The sequence below is a fragment of the Dendrobium catenatum genome, unplaced genomic scaffold (assembly GCF_001605985.2).
Source record: "Dendrobium catenatum unplaced genomic scaffold, ASM160598v2 fragScaff_scaffold_72, whole genome shotgun sequence".
Lineage (NCBI taxonomy): Eukaryota > Viridiplantae > Streptophyta > Magnoliopsida > Asparagales > Orchidaceae > Dendrobium > Dendrobium catenatum.
In genome coordinates, this window is record NW_021318534.1 from 3,320,286 (window position 1) to 3,341,610 (window position 21,325).

Sequence of the window (21,325 nt, forward strand, 5' to 3'; positions counted from 1 at the left end):
AGAAAAATATGAAACAATGAGATAAGAAATAATTTAAATCATTGCAATGCACCTTGTCGAGTCTTATTACTGATGTGGCAAGATCTTTTATACACTGAGCCGTTTCTCTATTAAAGCGAAAACCAAGACGGGCTGCAATTCTAATCGCCCGTAGAATTCGAGCTGCAAATAACATTGCATAGGAAAATATATGTAAATAAATGTCTTTAAAACAACCAATATAATAATGATCTCATATGATCAGGCAATTTAGAATTTTCACTTAACCACAATCCTCTTGGAAAGATGTCTGAGCAGGAATTACAGTTCGAACCTTAAGGGGAAGAAAAAAACAGAAGGCGCGTCACTATATTAGCCGTAAGAGGAAAGCAGCAAGTTACTAATACAGACTAAAGAAATACATGCACACTTTAGCCTTTTTAATGTCTTCCATGCCTCCCAAATAGTCATAAACTAGCCGTGTGTATGGGTCAAACATCAACCTGAGCAATAGGACCAAGAAATTATATCAATACAAGCATCATAATAACAATTCGATTAGTCTAGCAAAATAACTAATATGTGTGAAACAAACAATCTGATGCAAGAAGTTGTTCCGGAAATATGCAGGCTAAGATTGCTAAAGCAACAAGTCTATATCTTAAATTTATAAAAATATGACATGAAATAGTAACCCATTAATTGTAAAATCGCGTCCAAGGCAATTTCTCCAGCGGACACAGTCATGTTCATCACAATCGGGAGGTCTTCGAGAAATATATCTAACATAATTGCTTGAATATTTTCTTGAGGTGCTAAAACTTGAAACCTGCATCACAAGAGATGCTTACGTATGGGAAATTGATGAGAAAAAAAGAATAAGGTTTTAAGTATAGCTACGTTGATTGAGATGTTCCTTGAACATCTCTTTTTATTTCAAATGATTACCGAAAACTTCATAGTTCCAGTTAGCCAGTAATTGTTAAAGCTTGGCTTGAAAAGCACCGAGAACAAACCTCAACAATATAATCATTGATATGAACATGGCAAATGGGAAACCGCTTTCCCACAATGTCACACCTTGAAAACGCTTTCTTAACCTGCACCAATTTACTGTTACATAATAAGACCAAAATGAAAGACATAATATTAATTTAACTAAATAATCAAGCCAGAAACTAATTTTGTGTATATTACGCTTGATAATTGATCACTGGTTGGTGCCCCAAAAAAGAGACCAAGAACAAAAAATCAATAAGCCAAACTGACCTACATATTTTTAATGATTTCATGAAACACTTCTTTCTTTATCAGCTCAATCGATGATATTAAAAAACCCTATCGCATGTGTAAAATCCAATTTGATCAGATGTATGCCACATTAGAATCAATTTAACAATACGCTGAAATTCCAACTTTCACAAAATTCCGCAATTTTAATGTCATTGTATTCTACTTGTCGAATGGAGCAATTCAGCATATAGAACTATAGATTAAATTGTGAAGAATTGGAAATTAGGGAATTAAATCCCATTTGTTTTTTCCTAAGTTAAAGGAAAAAAAAGATATTACTATTTAAAAATAAAGTTTACTTTAGAATTTATATGGTTAGTGTATTTAACATTTCTAATTTAATAGGGTTCATCTATTGATTGAGGCATTGTACTACGAGGGAGATTGATACTTATAATCATATATGCGATGTGGAAAGTGGAAGATATATTAGTTCGAACGTAAATTAATTGTATAAGTTGGATAAAAGATTGTGTGAATCACCAATTAATGATTTGGTTTGGTTTAGATGCCCTATACATATACGCAGGCACAAGGTATCCAACTTTGTAAGTCCGCACAACAACAATGTAATATATACAATTTTGTTAATATAGTAGGCTACTTTGATTTTGTATAATTGTATATGGGTAAATTTAATTAGTTATGTGTAATATTTGTCTCTATATTACACATCTATAATTAGCCTAAAATTGTTATTTATATAGTACTGTTATATGTAATTTGCCGCTTATTATAATCCTGGTATATTATGTGATCATATGTAAGTCTATTAAGTTCTACCTTGTGATAGGTATTCATACAGTCATACCTACCGATATATTGATACACATGACAATCATATTAAATTGCCTGTATATACATGTTTCTATATATAGGCAAGTGTCACACAACTTAGAAAGGAAAATGCAATGATCAGAAAAGTCTGAGAATGTGTCATGTTAGGCAGTAGGTGAATTGGGCACTGCGACCCTAATGGACAGTGTGACCTCGATATGATATGAAGCTTATGGGCTATGATTCGAAGCCTACGGGAAATAGAGGAAGTGCGACCTCATGAGCCTACTGGCTATGATATGAAGTCTATGAGAAATAGAGGCGATGCAACCTCATAAGCCTATGGGTTATGATATGAAACCTACAGGCGATAGAGGCAGTGTGACCTCAGGAGCCTACGAGCTATGATATGTAGCCTACGGGCGATACAGGCAGCGACTTCAAATTTCTATAGGCTGTAGACCTAGACCTAACCATGTGGACATGAAACTTTTTAAAAGAAAGTTATTTGATGAACTGAAAGATATAAGGATGATTATATAGTGCGATATATGAATTAATCATTGAATAATTGGGCATGATTGATGATGTTGGCAGTATGTGACATGTGGTGATGATATTGGCATTATGAGATATAGTCGAAAGTTTAATTCAGATGAGCATAGTTCTTACATGCATTTAAATGATTACATGCAATTCTTACTTCCACTTGTTGATACAAAGGTAAGTATTGTGATTCATATACTTAAATACAGTATTAAATTTGTATATATTTGTTAGCCTCATAACTCACCAAATGTTATTATGGCTATTATTATAGGAGAGGGCAGAGATAAAGTGGAAGCTGACTAGACTCAGGTAAATTTTAAAACTATGTTTGGTTGTGTGGTAGTATGAGATGAGTCCTGAGCAAAGGCAAGTGAATTGTTGTTATGAAAATACATTTAGGTGGTTAGTTGCTCTATAATTATATACGTATGAAGTGCATGAAAAAAATTGAATGTTTTCATTTTAAATGACATGAAGATAGTTGAAAATATTTGTGTTATGAATGTTTAGGACTTATATGATTTTCTCTGTTGCACCCTGCATTGTTTGGAAGGAGCAACGTGTGGTGTGACAACATGCCTTCTCAAGGTTCACTAAAACTATACTTGTGTTTTTACTGAATGAATTTACATAAATTGCTAGCTCATTATTCACTAAGACCCATTTATTTATGGTAAAGGAATAATTACAATGTGCTAAGTTACAACCAAATAAATGTATATTACTCACTAATACAAGTAACTTTCTAACTTGATATTTTCTACAATACATATATTAACCACATCCAGGTTATTACATGATTTTAAAAATTAAAAAGATCATAGAACATTGGTAAATATTTAAGACAAATGTTTTTTCAATAGCAACAAGAATAGTCATAATTTTCTTTGAAATAACTACATCTTTGATAAAATGATGTCAACTTTGATATGTTTAGTCCTTTTGCAAAACTAAATTGCTAGCAATATAGATTGCCTTAATTATCATAATCCCAAATCATTAACTAGGTAACATAAAAATCAAACTACTTAAAAGAGTTTTTACTTGCATCTTTTCACAAGCAAAGTGAGTTATTATGCATTCAGCTTCAGCACTATATCTAGTCATACTTGTTAGCTTCTTGATGCTCCTGTTCACAAAATTTCCACCAACAAAAATACAATATCAAGAAGTCGGCTTACTATCCTCAACAAACCTAGTATAATCAACATCTAAAAAAGATTCAACCCTTAAATGCCCATTTATTTGATAGAATAGCACTTTTCTAGGAGATTTCATGACTTAACTTACAATCCTCATAGTAGTCTCCCAATACTTCTTCAAACTTGCATGTGTTGACTAACCACACCAACATCAAAAGATGTATCCAGTGTAGTCACAATCACAAATAAGCTTCCCAGCCAAACATCAAAACGAGAAGCATCTTCATAGATTTTCTCATCATTAAATTTTTGTAGACTATCAATAGGAGAGTTGACAAGCTGGCATCCAAGAAAACATAATTCTCAAGATGGATTGTAGAATAGTCTCTCTTTGAGAGAGAGAAACGCCTTCTTTATTATATGTAAACTCAATGCACTAATCTTTAGTTGCAAACATTTTTTAAAGATAATACTTTATTTGAACAATGCCCGAATGTCTCTTCCAATAAAAAGAAAGCCCTCAACTTACACGGCTAGAATCAACATGTTAAATGAAATGTTCCGAATAAAGATCAAATGATCAACAAAACTACTTCTTTAGTACAATATCAACGAGAACCTTGCAGAGCTTGTCAAGCTTGTCAACGATGTATGAAGATTTTATTACAACCTACATATAATTTCCTTAAGCTTACATGTTTTTTCCTCTCCCTGAGTAATGTACCCATGAGGCTGCTCCATATAAATAGCTTCAATGAGATCCACATATAAAAAATCATTATTGGCATCAATTTGCAGCATAGGCTACCCTTGAATGACAGCAACAAAGAGAAAATGGATAGAATTAATCCAACAATAGGGGAGACAGTCTCAAAAGTATTTTATGACATGAACCTATGTTTATCCTTCATCCACCAATCATGCCTCGTATCATTCAGTAGATACTATTAGATTCGAACTTAAAAATGAAGACCCAAGCCCAAAAGGAAGTGTAACGAAATCCTATGAATGACAATCAATAAAAGCATCCATTATGCTGCTTGTTACATGCTTTCACTTACAATCAAGTAGAGCCCCCTAATATGCCATCAAAAAAGAGAGAGTAAACAAAGACAAGCAAAACCAATAAAGGAAAGAGGATAGGCATTCAAAGGTCAAAAAAAGAATAAAAGAATATGATCACTCACTTAAAGCAATAACCCCTCTTCCAACTCAAGGATTCATTTTCCATGAGGTTGATTAAGTTTAATTGAACTAGATTTTTCATGTTGTTAAAACCAAGGTTTATTTATATTTAAGGTAAATATTCCTATGGCACAAGACCCCATAGTCAATTACCTCTTCCATTAACATGGAGGCACTTTTGATCAAGGATGATTGCTTATGCTCAATTTTAGGCTCAAGAGTAATTTTAGGTTTTATTTGAATAAATGGGTAACTTTGGGAGAATTGATGTAGAGATAGACCTAATCAAAATCTCATACCTCCTTCATCCCGAGCATTACCAATGGGCCCAGTCTACCAACATCAAACGTTGGCAAGTCGTAATGTCCATGCAATTTGATTAGCAAACATAAATTACTCCCTCTCAAGTATATTGAGCAAAACAGGGATGTATATGGCATTTTGATTGATGGATTTGGTTTTTATTAGTATGCTTTAATTAGTATGGGAGTTGGTTTGGGGATAGATTTTGTCAAGGCTTACACAATGGAAGGCCTAAATTTAATTAGTATAGGCTTAAATCCTTACATCCATTGGTAGACCATAATTTTTTATTTGTGTTTATTAGTTTTGTGTTGGCCAAAATTAGTTAGATTAGGACTTACATCCATCAGAAATCCCAAGTTTTAAATCAAAAAAAGGAAATTCTTATTTTATTTGTCTGTATTCCATAAGGATGGGGCTAACTACTCAGAAATCAGAACCAACCACAATAGTGGGTCTTACATTATTGCCCTATAGACAAGGCAACCCAATTAATTAAAATTGATTTTGATTTCAATGTAACACATAGTTTAGTTATAACATGAGTTGCCCAGAAGAATGGTGCTAAGAACTTTGTTATTAGAATCAATCTCAATAGTGGGTCTTACAAGCTTGCTTTATAGGAAAGGCAGACCCATATTTTAACACGCATGTCACAATAATGGCTCACCAAGACTCTTGGATCAATTAGGAGATGGCTAAGTTGAATTTAGGTCCTTAGTCTATCAAACTAATCAAAGAGTCGACATCACATGCATTTCAGTTAGGATCCTATGGGAATTATGATAATTTGACTTTTGAGATAGCATTTTGGTAATTTACTATCCTCAAGAAGAGTCTATAGTTCAGCTTGGTTCATCCCAAGGATCCATCAAAACCACTGGTCTAAATTAAATTCATTTGAAATTTGGGAGTACACATGTACGTGTTATAACATATTAGGACACTTAATTGATTTGATAACATTTCCATTGATGTTTGTGCATCATTTATAGATACTAGGCATGCTTATGATGCATCTTTGTCCCTAGACCATTTTTCAAATTGTTTGGAGCTGCAACATGATTTCTTATCAATTTGAAGTACCCAAGGTATTGCATAAAGTTTTTTTTTTATCTCGTATTCTTTGGCATATGGTTAGTTTATTATACTTTGATATATACATAAGATGTCTTTAAAAAGTTAACTTTTTTTTTCATTTCATTATCTCGAATGGAGTTAAAGTTGCTTCTCAAAGAAAAGCAACATAAAAGATACAAACCAGGATTCAATAAAAGTTGGATATGTATTTCCCCATCAAATTATTTTATAGCAAGGAGCTATTCTATATTAGATTGTTTTTATCAACGTCTAACCTATAGTAATAAAAAACAAAAAGGTGATTGTTTACTCTTGACTCAATCAACTAAAAAAGGCTTTTTTTCCTTTTAATGATTGGTAACTAGTCATCTTATCTACATATTGAGATGCATTTTTAGCTTGTAGTTAAAGATAGAAACTATGAGGATTAAAAGTTTTAGGTGAGAAAATACAAAGCAATGCTTCGTTTGTTCAATGCCCCTTCTATTTATAGCCAGCAACAATTTATAAAATATTACTAAGTAAAATATAAGGAGGGTATAAAGTTAGCTATATACTAAATTCTATACAAGGAACTATAAAATATTATGCGCAAAGCAAAGCAGCAAGCTAAAAGCCATACTTAAACCTATGAGTTCAACCTTAAAAAGAAATGAACATATTTCATAAGCTAGAGCTCACTAATAAAGCCTTATTTGTTTGCTTTAAGTTGAAAATATATTTTTTTAAAAATAATTTGTTTACTAGATTATGTCGTTTGGTTAGATAAAATTATAAATAATTTTAATTTTAATTTCAATAAATATATTTAAATTACTTATAAAAAGCTACCATCACTCATCCTTCAAGTGATGTTAAAGGAAGTAAAAGAAATGTTCCACCATTTAATGAGTGATGATCTAGCACTTCACATTAAAGAAGGAGCCGACCAACAACCTCCCTCCATGTTCCCACCAACCACTTCAATCATGCAAGAACCACTGACCATATCAAGTAGGGAATTTAACTTTTGAATAATAAGTAAGAGGGAGAGCGTTTTAATAATCTAATTGTGCCAAGGTTAATTGACCAGTTAAAAGAAAAGGAAGGTGCTTCTTCCATGGTTTACCTTGGTGATTGAATCCCTTCTTTTCTTTGGTGGAAATTACAGAGCTTTTTTGTGCTTTATTTAATCCTTAGCAAGAAAACTTCAAGTCTTTATCTCTCATGAGCATCTTCCTTTCATGAACAGCCCATCAAGCCCTTACACCTCCATGCAAAAGATCTCCAACCATCACCATATGTCATAACACCATCCCCACCACACTCAAAATCCTATTCCATCACCTCTACTACATTTTAGACTATCCATTAGAAGGCCCATACCATCCATTATCCCTCACAAGCCTTATCATCCCTTGCAAGCTTTCATCCTTAAGGCTAACCACATACAACCCTTACACCTCTTTCCCACCTATTCACCACAACCCATGGAACCCATTTCATAGTCCTCAACCATTTAAGGCCTCCCCAAAAAGAAATGACACCTAATCACGTGGTTAAAATTTTAACAGCCATTACAAGAGGAATAAAGCTTAGAAGAATCATATTGAACAAAGAACCACAATAAAACAACTAAGAAGTAGCAAGAACCTCTGAAAGATTGGCGGTGGTTATAATATCAAAATCTTTAGGAACCCTCCTCATTATGAGATCCCGAACACAGCCTCCGACCAAGTACACATCATACCCTGCAACCATATTAAAAATATTCTAACTTACACTAATACATGCCACATAGGAATTAAAACTTACATCTTAATCGCAAAGAAAATTAATTCAATTAATCCACGTCCAAAGGAAAAGCTAGATTGTCGATTAAATTAGGACCAACCTCTCCTCCTTAGCTCACTTAGAACAGACCTTGTCTGCTTTGATATCATTTTGTTTTTAATTCCAAGCTCATTTGAACTCATCTTCTTCCAAAGCGACCTGATGCCCTCGACCCCTTTCAGTCCAGAGAAAGGCACTTCAGAAAATCGTAGAAAAGGGACCGTAAGAAACGAAAGGAAAGGAAAGTAAGCACAGACCATTAGAAGGAGAGGTAGAAGGCGGTGAGGTGGCTTGATCTTGATGCCCATTGCCGGCGAGGAAGTCAGACTTCGCTATAGCCTCATGGGCAGCGAAGGAGCTCCGATGGCGAGGACACAAGTTACGAGGTGGGCAGAGAGTGAAAGAAGTCTTGGAGACGGCTCCAATGCCCGGCAACGCCATTTGAATAACGAAGAAAGCCCGTTGGTCGGCGGCGCAGCCGGAAATTGACTTCAATTAATAGCGGGCAGCTGAGCCTCCAAAGCCCTACGGGGGAATTTTTATTGAGTCCTCCCAGCTGAGGCAGAGATGCTTCCTCCTAACGCCAAAAAATTCAGTTTTTGCTCGGTATTGTTAGATATTATTTGATAATAACGAGGAATATCATCATGTGAAGACCAATACCGAATTATACCGAGCTATACTGAGCAATACCGAGCATACCGAACACATACCGAGTTTTCTCTAGGAAAAACTAGGTATTTTTTTGTATTGCTCGATATTGGTCTTCACATGATGATATTTCTCGTTATTGTTTGGTATTGCTCGGTATTTGCTTGGCATTTCTCATTTTTTAGCGCGATTTTAGCTCTGGGAGAACGCATCTCTGCGTCAGGTGGGAGAACGCAATAATAATTCCCTACGGGGGGCTGTTTGGTATGGAGTGGGTTTAATTGAGCGGGATTTAGGCTTTGTTGGGACTACTTTCTTATTGCTTTTCAAAATAGTTTTTTAGTAGAACATAATTAATTTATGTAATAGAAAGTTGCTTTAAGAATCAGTAAGAAAGCTGTCTTCGTTTGTGACGACTTTTTTGCTTAATGAAACAGCTTTGTAATATAAAAATTAAATTTTTGTACTAGAAAATTGCTTTAAAAAGCAATAAAAAAATCATCCCAAACGAAACCTTAATAAATTTTGAGAGTGTTAAATTTTAAAAATTATTTAATATGACAAATATTAAATCCTGAAAATTTATTTGGCATCAGCTTCCAGCATTTAAGACAAGTAGATATTTAAATATGAATAAATAACACTGAATTACATCAATATGCTTGTTATAAATTCAAGATAAATCAATACCACATAATAAATCCAACATGACCTCGTATAATAGAAACTAGTACATGTATAGAGAGTACATGACACAATGATAGACTAATATTTATTTAGACACTGATAGACTATTATATGATAATACACTTCAATATGATATAGAAGTTGATATATCTTGCATTGGAGAGTAACTTCATCATAACGATTGATTTCTTTGATAATATATATGAAATCAAAAAATTATGAAATTACTACAAAATGTATTCATAGTTAAAATAGTATAAATGCATAGATAAATTCTTACTCGAGCATTCAACAAATATGTTGCGATGACATGCCTTATCATTTCTTCCTGATTCATCCTCATATTGTCGTAATACAAGTTAAGATCTTCATCGGACATTTCAACTTCGTCATGTTCATTATCATGCACGAATTCCATCTGTGGCATATTGAAATGCATATCATGTCCATGATATCGACCAATAAAGTTGTGTAATATTGCACATATAATAACCAAATCAACTTGAACAATCAGAGGAAATTGTCTCATGTGTGTCAACACTTAAAATCATTCCTTCCAAATTCCAAAAGTCCTATCTACCACATTGTGTAATTGGGCATGTTGGTGATTAAATAACTCTTTTAGAATTGCATATCTTCTAGATGTACTTCCATAATAGTCAGCCAAGCAATATTAATATCCTCAAAATTGTGAAATCAACTTATTAGTGTTTATATAATTATAATCAACTAAGTAATAATGATTACAGGGCACTCCAAACTGACCTTACTCCATAGCCCATCTAAGCACATGCATATCCACAGTAGAAACTTCCCACCCAGAGGTTACATACACAAACTGTCGAACAAATGAAACTGCAACCATTACTTTCTGTGAACTAAAGCCCTTACGGTTAGGATAACGATTATGTAAGTTGTCATAAACTACCACATGGATATGTGTGTCGTCAGTTTCACCAACTGCAATCATGAAGTAAGGGTAAAACAACGCATTTGAATGTACAAATGGATAACATTATGCATATATCTCGGGTAAACTAATGAATTCATCTACAAAGGAAACAATAACACGAATGCTAATTGTTCCCGATGAATGCTGGAAGAATCACACAACTGTCGGTAACTTTGACCATGTGCCACTCCTTGCAAAAAGATACCTAGTTACTCTATTGCGAGCATATTTTTTGTACCACTCAAATACCTACGACTGACTAGTAGGTCCCTCAAACTTTATGAAGGCATCTGAAGGTAACCTGAAGCCATTGGTATGCTCTTCCTGGATGGCCAGCAAGCACATCCAGTACATATCGATGTCTAGTGTATGTTTTATCAAACATTGGTCACCTATGGTAGTTCATCATCTAAAGAAGAATTTTCTTGTAGAATAAATGGAGTTATTTCTACAATGGCCTCATTAACTTTTAGTTGTAAGTTGACCATATCACATAACATATATGGGTATACCACATGCAAATAATTTTATAAAATTGCATAATTAAAGTAGTTGGAAAGGTATGTAACACATTAATTAGTGGAACAACTACATGAAATAAATTAGCATCTTACACATAATATGTGAAATAAATTTTACAACTTGCACGACACAAGTAGATGAAATGAAATTGCAACTTACTACATGAAAGAAATAAAATTGCAACATCCTCAACACACATACATAAAATTAAATTGCAACATCCACAACACACATACATAAAATAAACTTGCAACATCCACATCTCACTTACATGAAAGAAATAATAAGCAATGGAAAACCTACAACCAAACTTTTAAAGCGTAAAAATATGGGTGTGAGCTGACAATATATTATATCCATTATGTAAGTACATCCCTTCCGAAGTCATAAATATCACTTTGTTATCCTTATTTTCCCTAAGCCTGTCCTAAATAGTCAAGAAAGCTTGTGTTTTAAGGTTCTCTAGTTGGCCTAACTTGGGCAAATAGTCCATCATGGTGTATGGTTCACTATGCTGAATAGTCTCTTTAAAGATAATTGCATTTTTGTTCGACTCAACTAATAAATGATTCAAGTTATCTAATCCACTCTTCTTCTTAAGGCATCTAGTGGATCTGGTTTGTTCTTCGCTAGATTGCTTTGAATCTAACATAGTGTTGCAACTTAGATATCAAGATTAAGTTTTATATAATGTGATTTTTTATGATATCAAAATATTATTATTATGATTATTGTTTCTCCAAACATATATTGGATATATTTTCTTTTTGTTGTTTGTGTGTACTAATATTTTATGAGAAATCATGCTTCAGACTGTCAAAGACTTTAGGACAGAGTAGATTAGGGTTTTTATGTAAAGAAGTATATAAATTTTCTATTTTTCTTGAGTATGAGAGATTATGATTGTAATTGGGTAACCGTGTACACACACACTAGGGGAGTGAGTCAAAACTTTAAATTTTAAAACTAATCATACTAGACAATTTTTCATGACAATTCCACTAAAATGAAGTTAATTAAATCATGTCGGGTATTTTTTTTTATGTACGATAATGTTTCATAAAGATAACTCATAAAGTACGAAATGGGTGCATATCAGTTCATCCCAAACAAACTCATCCTTTTTTGAACTATTCATAATGTATGATGTTTGTTCGTATAGATGACTCATAGAGTATGAAATGGGTGCATACCAATTTGTCCCATATTAACTCATTATTTTTTGAACTTTTTGTACTGTATGAAGTGAAGTTCATATAGATGACTTCTAGAGTATGAAATGAGGTAATCCATGTTTGTACCAAACGAAGCATGATTTGTTTAAATTGTTCATACTATATGAAGTGGGGTTTGTACATATTGACCTCAATTTTCATTCGACTGCCCTCGAGGGCCTTTGATCGATTTAATTAAGCCCACCAAGTCCAATTCGAGCTTGAATCAACTCGTATTGAGCCGAATTAGACTCTACCATGTTTGATTAAGCCTGATTAGGGCTTATTAGTCAACCTTAGTCATATCGAGTTTGTTATGATTCGAGTCATCATTTTATTTAAATTTAATTGAACTAATTTGAGCAAATCAAATTGACCCAAATCAGATCTGATTTTGAGCTTGATTTTAATTCAATGTGCTTAATTTAATTCTTTTTTTTTTCCTTCTTATGAACTTAAATTTATTCCTAAATCAAGCAATCAAACTCATGACTAAGAGTCCTAATTTCCCTCCTAATTCACTCTTGATTGAATCATAGCCATCAATCGAAGGTATAGAGGTATATATAGGTCTATTTGGGTTTCTTTTGGAGTTTTTTTTGCAATTTCTCTCTTACTAGCCCCTCTAAGCCCGATTCCTTTGGTGAGAGAGCTCCCATATACCTAATCCACTTTCCCCAAGTCAAACTCGTCGTTAACACCTCGCTGGTGGCGAGATCTTTAACTAACCGACCCGAAGGACCTTCCAAAGCTTCTCCAACTCAATTCATAACTCGTTTGGATTTAGTTTCAATTAGAGAAATATATGAGAACAATCTACAAGCTCAATCACTTGAAGATCTAAAAGATCTAACGGTAAGAATTCCTAAAAAAACCTTAGATCTAAATCACTACACTTAGACCTATAATACTTTCTAATTAGCGGTTTTTTGAGCTTCTAAACACCACCCCATGCTTTCTGTTCATAATGTTAACCTAATTTTAAAATTTTATTAAATTTGGACGTCTTGAATAAGAGAACCAATACTTTTTTTTTTTCATTTTAAACAGGATTAAAAATAAATTTAAAATTATTTAAATATATATATAATATATCATTTTCGTTAGAATTTTACTCTCTTTATTTTAAAATTAAAATTATCCTTAAATATCTTATATATTTTACATTATTTAATTAAACCTATTTTAAGTACTTAATTAATATTTAAATTAATATTATATTAAACATTTTTATATAAAAAATTATTTTCCATTAATATGTTTTAAATAATTATTTGAAAAATATTAATTTAAAATTAAGTTTATACTTGCATTAAATTATTTTTAATTATTTTATTTTTAAAATTTATGTATTTAACATATGTGTATTTTAAATTAGTTTAAAAATTATTTATATTTTTAAATCTCTAATTTTGAGAGATTTACCCTTTAAAATTTTAAACATGGGTTGTACACTTGAATATCATTTATGGGGGGAGCATTAGTGGATGATTGAACTACGATCATCTACTAATTACATCGTTAAGCTTGCTCACTTCTTATTTTTATCTTCTTTTGTATGTGTAAGATGCACGAGCACTTAGTTTAGGTCCTCCTAGATCCTAAAAATTTGTGTGTTTTATTTTACTACATTTTCTTACATGTTATATAAGGGTTAGTCCAAAAATTGCTTCAAATCCATTCAACGTACTTACACCCTAAGGACATTAATTAAGGGTCCATCTGGAAAACTTAGAAATAGTATATGAGCTATGATAGATCCCTAATTGATATGAATATTTTAATTATTAAACTTAGTGACATCCTAAACCTCCAAGAGTTTTTTAAAAAATTTTAAGACCCTTTAAACCCCTTAATTAATAAACCCTAGTTTAACCCTTAATTAGGTTCTGATAACTTAAAAAAAAATTGTAATAAATCCATTTAAACTTAGAAAAATATTGGTAAGATTTCAAACTCTTCAGAATTTAATCCTTAATCTTAGATAATTAGGACCCCTTAATTAGACTTCAATTCAAACCCTAATTTAATCCCAATTAAAATTTACCTTTTTAACTTAATTAAATAATTAAAAACTATTAAAATTAAAAATTTTCTCCAAATACTTTGGAACACCACTTTAGGTCATCTTTGACCTTTGGGGTGATTCCAATTGGTTTAGAGTTGATTTGAATCAAAATCCCTAAAATACCCCTAATTAAGTAATTTCGATAATTTCATAATTGCATGAAATTTCTAAAATTCATATCTTGAGCTACAAAATCCAAATCCAACAAACTCAAAGCCTAACTACTCCCCTTAAGGCCTAATATTTAATTAAAATTCTAGAACTCCCAAACTTAGCCCATTTTCAATAGTGACATTTTAGACCCCCTTAATCTAGCGTGTAGGAGGACCCGTGACCTTCTAAAATTTGCTAATATAACTTAAACTTCAAAGATCATTACCCTAAGCATTAGAATAAATCAACAAACTAAATTAACTAAAATAGATCATAATTCACTAATATTTAAACTTTAAATAAAGTTTCATTTTTAAACCTTCAACAAATCTGAACTCTAAACAACTTGAACTAATTATCTGACATAGGAACTATCCAAAGCCACACAAGTCTAATACACACACATAGGTTTACTAGGGAACCACTTATGGCTCTAGGATTAGGACTGGGGTTTACTTTTCTACTTTATATTTCTGTGATGAAATGTGATTGTGTGTGACTTGTATACTGATTGACTTATTTTACTTTGCTATGTTGTGATTGATGTGATGTTTATTTTATTATTATGCTTTCTATACTTTGTTTGTAATATGGTTTGTGGGTTAGATTGCCCATGAGCTAGGGGCGGTTTTGATACTAATTCAGTCTTATATAAGTGGCCACGCTTGTGCAATGCCAAAATAAAGGGGGCAATAATCATTAAGCTTTAATACTAACACTTTTTTTATGTAAATGCTCCAGAGACTATTTAGCCCCCTTTAAAAATTTAAAAGAGCATGGCCAAGTGTGTTTCCTTTTATGCACAATATTAACTACTTGGGATATAATATATAAACTACAAAAGATTTTATTAGGATAACCTTGCGGAGTTTGAGTCTAGATTTTATTTTTCATAAATATAATTTGTAATTATACATCAATTTGTGAAAAGTCTTTAAAAGCATGACATTTCAAACAATAGCAACCCAAAGAAAAAAAAGGTCATTTATAGGAAATTTCTTAGTCATTTGGGTACCATTCTATAGGACGAACCATATGGAGCCCGAAGGAGATAATTTGAAGGAAGATGATCCAGAGAAGGACGATCCACCTGAAGATGAAGTCTTGAAGATGAAATGCCTGACTTTTAAGACTTGTGACATTCATTAGAATTAAAATCCAGGTTATTGTCGGTGAGGCCTAACCACCATTACTTTTCTGCAGACACTGGGTTATACTTATATGGGCACTTGCCGTAGATTTTAGCCTTTACTTGACTGTGTTAGTTATTTATATTATGTGCTTATTTTATTTGAGCATTAAAAATTATATATTTTTCTAGGTTTATTTTTTGCATATACTTGGTCTATTTTTGCTAGGCTCTTTAGGATAAAATTATTTTTTTACTCGTAACCAAATTCTAAAATTTTAATAATTAAATTTGATTTAAACCTTTTAACTAGCATGCATTACATTAGAAACCCATTTAATCAAAAATTTAATTGCATTAGCTCTGGGAGCATTCACCATACATAAGTACAATGACAATTAGAAAACTCTCTAGACGTCGGCCTTACTTCAGAAACACTCAACTTATCTACATATTTTTCATAAAGACTGGATAGCATGGATTTTACACGCTTAGATGGTTAGCTGGCTTTCCTTTTCATATAGGATATAAGCCTATATGTATTCGTTAGGGCACGTGTGTTAGTGTTGGGTAGAACACTAAACCCACCATAAATCTATGATTTAATACTACTGTTGATTCTATATAGGTTATTAAACCTAAGATATTGTTAGAGTATTGGTAGAGTATCAGATCTTCTTCAAAGATCTTCTCATGAGCAACTAAAAAGAATAAAAGAAGAGTGATAACCAAATACACAAAAATATCCTTACCTTTGAGTAACCTCGTGAACCCTTCACACTCTACTTGCAAAAAATCTCTCTCAAACACACTTTAACACTCACTCTTTTTTTGCTCTTGAAAAATCACAAAGAACAACACCTTTTATGTCAATTTTAAAGGAACTTTTATATGAAAGATACAAAAAACCATCCAGTAAATTAAAATTTTCTATTTTGAACATGTATGATTGTACAGTACGATCGTATGTTTGTACATACGAACAATTCAAAAAATGTTGCATTTGAACCTATTATGAATTTGTATGAAATAATTTCATACATCATGATCGTCCAGTATGAACCAAGTTCGTACTGTATGAACAGTTAAAAAATTTTCATCTTCGTTGGGACGAAGAGGGATCCCATAATTTTGTACTCTGGATGGCATACGTACGATGACGACATCGTAGGTATGATCGATTTACAAAAATTTCACGTTCATCGAGATAAAAAGGGACCCATCAAACTTGTACACTGGATGACGTACATACGATGATGATATCGTATGGTAAAAAATTGTTTAGAAATTTTTCAAGTTCGTCAGGATGAAAAGGGACCCGTCTAACTTGTACACTGGATGGCGTACATATGATGACGACATCATATGGTATGAACCATTTAGAAAATTTTCAAGTTCGTTGGGTCGAAAAGGACCCATCCAACTCGTACACTGGATGGTATATGTACGATGGCGGCATCGTACGGTACGAAATGTTCAAAAAAACTTTGCATTCGTCGGGTTGAAAAAGGACCCATCCAATTCGTACATTGGATGACATATGTACGAATGGGATATCATACAATATGATCTATACTTAGAAAAAAATTTCTACCTTATGTTCGTTTGACTGCTCGTAGGGGGAAATAACTGAATAAATCATCCCGTATAAAATGACTTTGTATAGTACAATCAGTTTTTAAAAATTTTAAATTTTAAATACTCCCCCGGTGTGTGTGTGCATAGTTACTCAATTACAATCACACTCTCTCAAACTCAATAAAATAAAAAATACAGACTTCATTTACAATAAACCCAAAATTGATTTGATTTGAAGTCTTTAATAATCCGGAGTATAATGTTTTCTGAAATATTAGTACATACAAAGAACAAAAATAATGCATCCAAAATATGTTAGGAGAAATTGTAATCAAAGCAATAATATTTGAAATCATAAAAAATTTATATATTGCAAGAATATTAATAATCAAAGAACTAAATTATAACTATCTCACCAGTTACTACACTGGTTGTCTTGTAGTACGCCTCATCAGTGGGTAAGTTCTCTTTTCTTCGGGGACTATAAATCATGCTTATCTATGTCACATGGATGATATCATTTCCATCCTTTCTCTCCACATACTTTGAGTGATTGATTTTCTTTCCCTCCTTATATTCTTTAGTCCCTCCGGATGCTGAGATGAGTCATCCATGTTCAATAAGCCCATTTGAAGCTTTTCTTTCCTTTTGAGTAGGATTTCTAGTCTCCCCTTTCATGCCAAGTCCCCTTTTGGGAAAAATAATATTGGATCCTTAATCAAGAGTATTTTTAGGCACTAGCCTGAGATGTAATTAATCACAGGGGCTTATACCCATGGAAAATAGAATTTCATAATAAATGGACCTCACTTGAGCAGATATATCGGGTGGGGGAAACCCCGTGACACTGATCAGGTCATGCATATTATCACCCATCGGGGTGCGCTGGCGAGAGTCGCTATCCTTAATTATTAATCATATGTAGGATCTAATCTGCCCTCCCATTGGCCCGCTTGTAAAGAGCGCAGAGGCCTGTGATCTTCTCTATTCCTCGGGGTGGTGCGATCGTATACCCTCTGCACTTGGTAGCTACCACGATGTCCTTTCGGATGTCCACAAGTTTCTGGCGGCCACGATGGGATACATTTCTCTCTTCATCTTTGGATCCTATATTATTCTTTCTTGTATATACTATATGATTAGTACTCCTTAGATTTGGTCCGTCCTACTCTTAGTTAAGATTATTTTCTTGGTTAGGTTCCCTTCTTAGCTAGGGTTTCCCCAAGCTATGATCCCTTTCCTTCCAGCCTTCTAGACCATTTAGTACCCTATCAACTCTCTCCTTTTCTAATGGTTTCACTTTTTACCTTCTTTCTGTTATGTTTTTTTATTCGCTCGGCTCTCTCATCCTGAGGCCGCAGAGCAGACCCCATCACCTGCCTACCTTTTATAGGTACTTAATACTTGATGGTGGATTAATTATTAATAGTGTAGATGAGGAAGGAGACTTACAATGTCAAACTACTAGCAAGAAACCTATTCCCCATCACATGTGTGGAATGAGAGTCGATGATTCCTGTCAAAGACCTTCTGACACTCCTTTTACTAGTGCTGGTAGTTCGCTTTAGACTAGCGAGCATCCCTACCTTCTATAAATATCCCTTTGTATTTGTACCCCCTAAAGGGATCCTTCTTACTTTTTGACAGTCTATATGGCCACGATGATTTATCCTCTATCACTCGATGTTCGTTATGAAGAGTATAATTCTATCCTTAAAGGTGATATGTTGATACGGTGTAGGGATATTTGTGATTCTATTTATGCACAGCAATCACATTGGTGACAGTGCATAAAACTAACTATTCAAATCCATTTTCTATAGGTGATATTAGGTCCATGCCCACTTGCATTTGTCACGTGTAGTGATGTTGAGCCAATGTTCCTATGTGGATCTCTTTCTTCTATCTTATATCACTCATGATATGATAGTTATTCTTACCCATTTTTGCTTGTCACCCCTAAGAGTGGTCTGAGATATCAAAATCAATAATTTAAATACATTTTTTATAGGTGATATTGGGTCCCTGCCCACTTGCGTTAGTCAGGTGTGGTGATGTTGAGCCAATGTCCACACACACACACACACACACACATATATATATATATATATCTTTCATCTATTGTTCATGATATAATAGTTGTCCTTCCTTAGTTTTGCTTGTCAACCCAAACTTGGTCTGGGATATCAAAACTAATAATTCAAACCTTTTTTGAGATGAGATATTGGGTCTATGCTCACCTACATTAGTTATGTATTATAATGTTGATCCACTATCTATATATGAATTTCTTTCTTCTACTAGTCTTGGTATGATATATATACTACCCAATTTCACTTGGCATCCCCAAATATGATCTAGGATATCAAAATCATTCACTCAAACTTCTTTAAGAAGTGATATTGGGTCCATGTCCACCTGCATTAGTCAGGTGTGGTGATGTTGGTCCAATGTCTCTATGTGAATCTCCTTTTATTATTGGTCATAATATGATAGTTGTTTTACTCAGTTTCATTTGTCACTCCCAAGTGTGGTCTAGGATATCAAAACTAATAATTCAAACCTTTTGGAATGAGATATTGGGTCCATGCTTACCTATATTAGTCAGGTGTGGAGATGTTGATCCACTACCTCTCTATTAATTTCTTTTTCCTATAAATTTCATTATAGTTGTGCTCCCCAGTTTGTTCACATAAGTTGAATGGGGTATAGGATACCAAAACCATTGATTTAAATTCTTAAAGGACGTGATACTGGATCCATACCAACTCGCATTAGTGGGGAGTGGTAATGTTGATCCACTATTCATATTTAAATTCCATTTATATATTAATTTTGATATAATTATGCTTCCCATTTTCATTCATGTAATGGATTTGGCCTGAGTTATCAAATCTAACCTTATATCCATCTCTTTGTGTTAAGAGAGTTGTTAATTGCATGTTTTACATTCTTGTAACTTATATTGTTTTGATGATTCCAAATATTATTGTTTTAAGCTTTTTATTCTCCTAACACTTTTTGGAAGAATTATTTTTGCTCTTGTGTGGACTAACATTTCATGTTAATCGAATTCCAGACTAATGAAGACTTCAAATCAAAATTCAGCATGAGATAATTTGTAAATTGAAGCATGTATTTTTCATTGTATTGAGTTTGAGAGGGAGTGATTATAATTAAGTAATTTAGTACACACACACTTGGCGAGATCTTTAAAATTCATATAGATCATATGGGATGAACCATGTTCGTACGGGACGATCAAGTCAGTTATCCCCTCGGAAGAGCAATGGAACGAACAGGAAGTAAGAAAATTTTTCTAAGTCCTGATCGTCCAGACAAATTTTTCTATTCATCTCAGGACGAAATGCTCTATAGAAAATTTTTGTTCAGACGAAATCCTGTTCGTGCAAGGACGAATTGCTTTCTGGAAAAATTTTTTCCAGACGAACTTCAATTCATCCCAGGATGAAATGCTCTCTGGAAAATTTTTATTCTGATGAAATCCTATATTCGGCCCAGGACGAAATGGTCTATGTAAAAATTTTATCCAGACGAATTTCTATTCGTCCCAGGACGAAATGCTCTCTGGAAAATTTTTGTTCAGACGAGTTCCTATTCGGCCCAGGATGAAATGCTCTATGTAAAAATTTTGTCCAAACGAACTCTTATTCATCCCAGGACAAAAATGTTTTATTATTTCCAGTTTTGATAACTTCCTGCAGTTTGTCAAACCGACCTATGATATAACTGTTCGTACCGGATGAACTTAGTTCGTACGGGATGATAATCGGGTACGAAGTCAGTTCATACCAATATACATTAGGTTCGTATGGAACGTATTTAAGTAAGTTCGTCCAGGATGATCCATGATCGTACGGGACGATCCACTTTGTAAAGACTTGAAAATCAGTAAGTTTTGGACTGCTTTTTGTATCTTTCCTATATAAAGTCCAATTAGAATTGCCTCATAATCTTTTTGCCTACTGATCTTCGTATCTACTGAAAGGAGAGTCAAGGAGAGAGTGTGAGAGAGTGTTTGAAGGAGGATTTTTACTACTGGAGCGTGAAGGTTTTACTTGGTACTCGAAGGTAAGAGTCTATACTTGTGGTTTTTGATTATTTCACTCTTTTCTCTCTTCTTTCTAGATTTCTTGTGATAAGATCTGTCAAGGAGATTCGGTTCTCTGCCGACACTTGGAAAGTGTGAAAGGATGAAAGGTTCTCTGCCTACACTTGGAGAGCGTGAAC

General features: G+C 33.3%; 1 protein-coding gene across 9 annotated transcripts in view; it reads right to left on the minus strand.

The window, feature by feature from the left end:
- Positions 1-8,674, minus strand: part of LOC110100333 (poly(A) polymerase I) — a 47,599-nt gene extending 38,925 nt beyond the window's left edge. For 8 of the 9 annotated variants that reach the window (XR_003701173.1, XR_003701175.1, XR_003701171.1 and 5 more), the window contains exons 1-8: positions 8,378-8,674; positions 8,182-8,295; positions 7,941-8,038; positions 996-1,079; positions 675-808; positions 410-482; positions 268-313; positions 53-162 (exon numbers count right to left, since the gene is read on the minus strand). Coding sequence is in view for 4 of the 9 variants with exons in the window: in XM_028695985.1 (XP_028551818.1) it covers positions 53-162; positions 268-313; positions 410-482; positions 675-808; positions 996-1,079; positions 7,941-8,038; positions 8,182-8,295; positions 8,378-8,561 (843 nt within the window). In the remaining 5 variants the exon portion in view is untranslated. The remainder of the gene's footprint in view (positions 1-52; positions 163-267; positions 314-409; positions 483-674; positions 809-995; positions 1,080-7,940; positions 8,039-8,181; positions 8,296-8,377) is intronic. The other variant, XM_020827786.2, reaches the window with a different exon arrangement.
- Between the last annotated feature and the right edge of the window lie 12,651 nt (positions 8,675-21,325).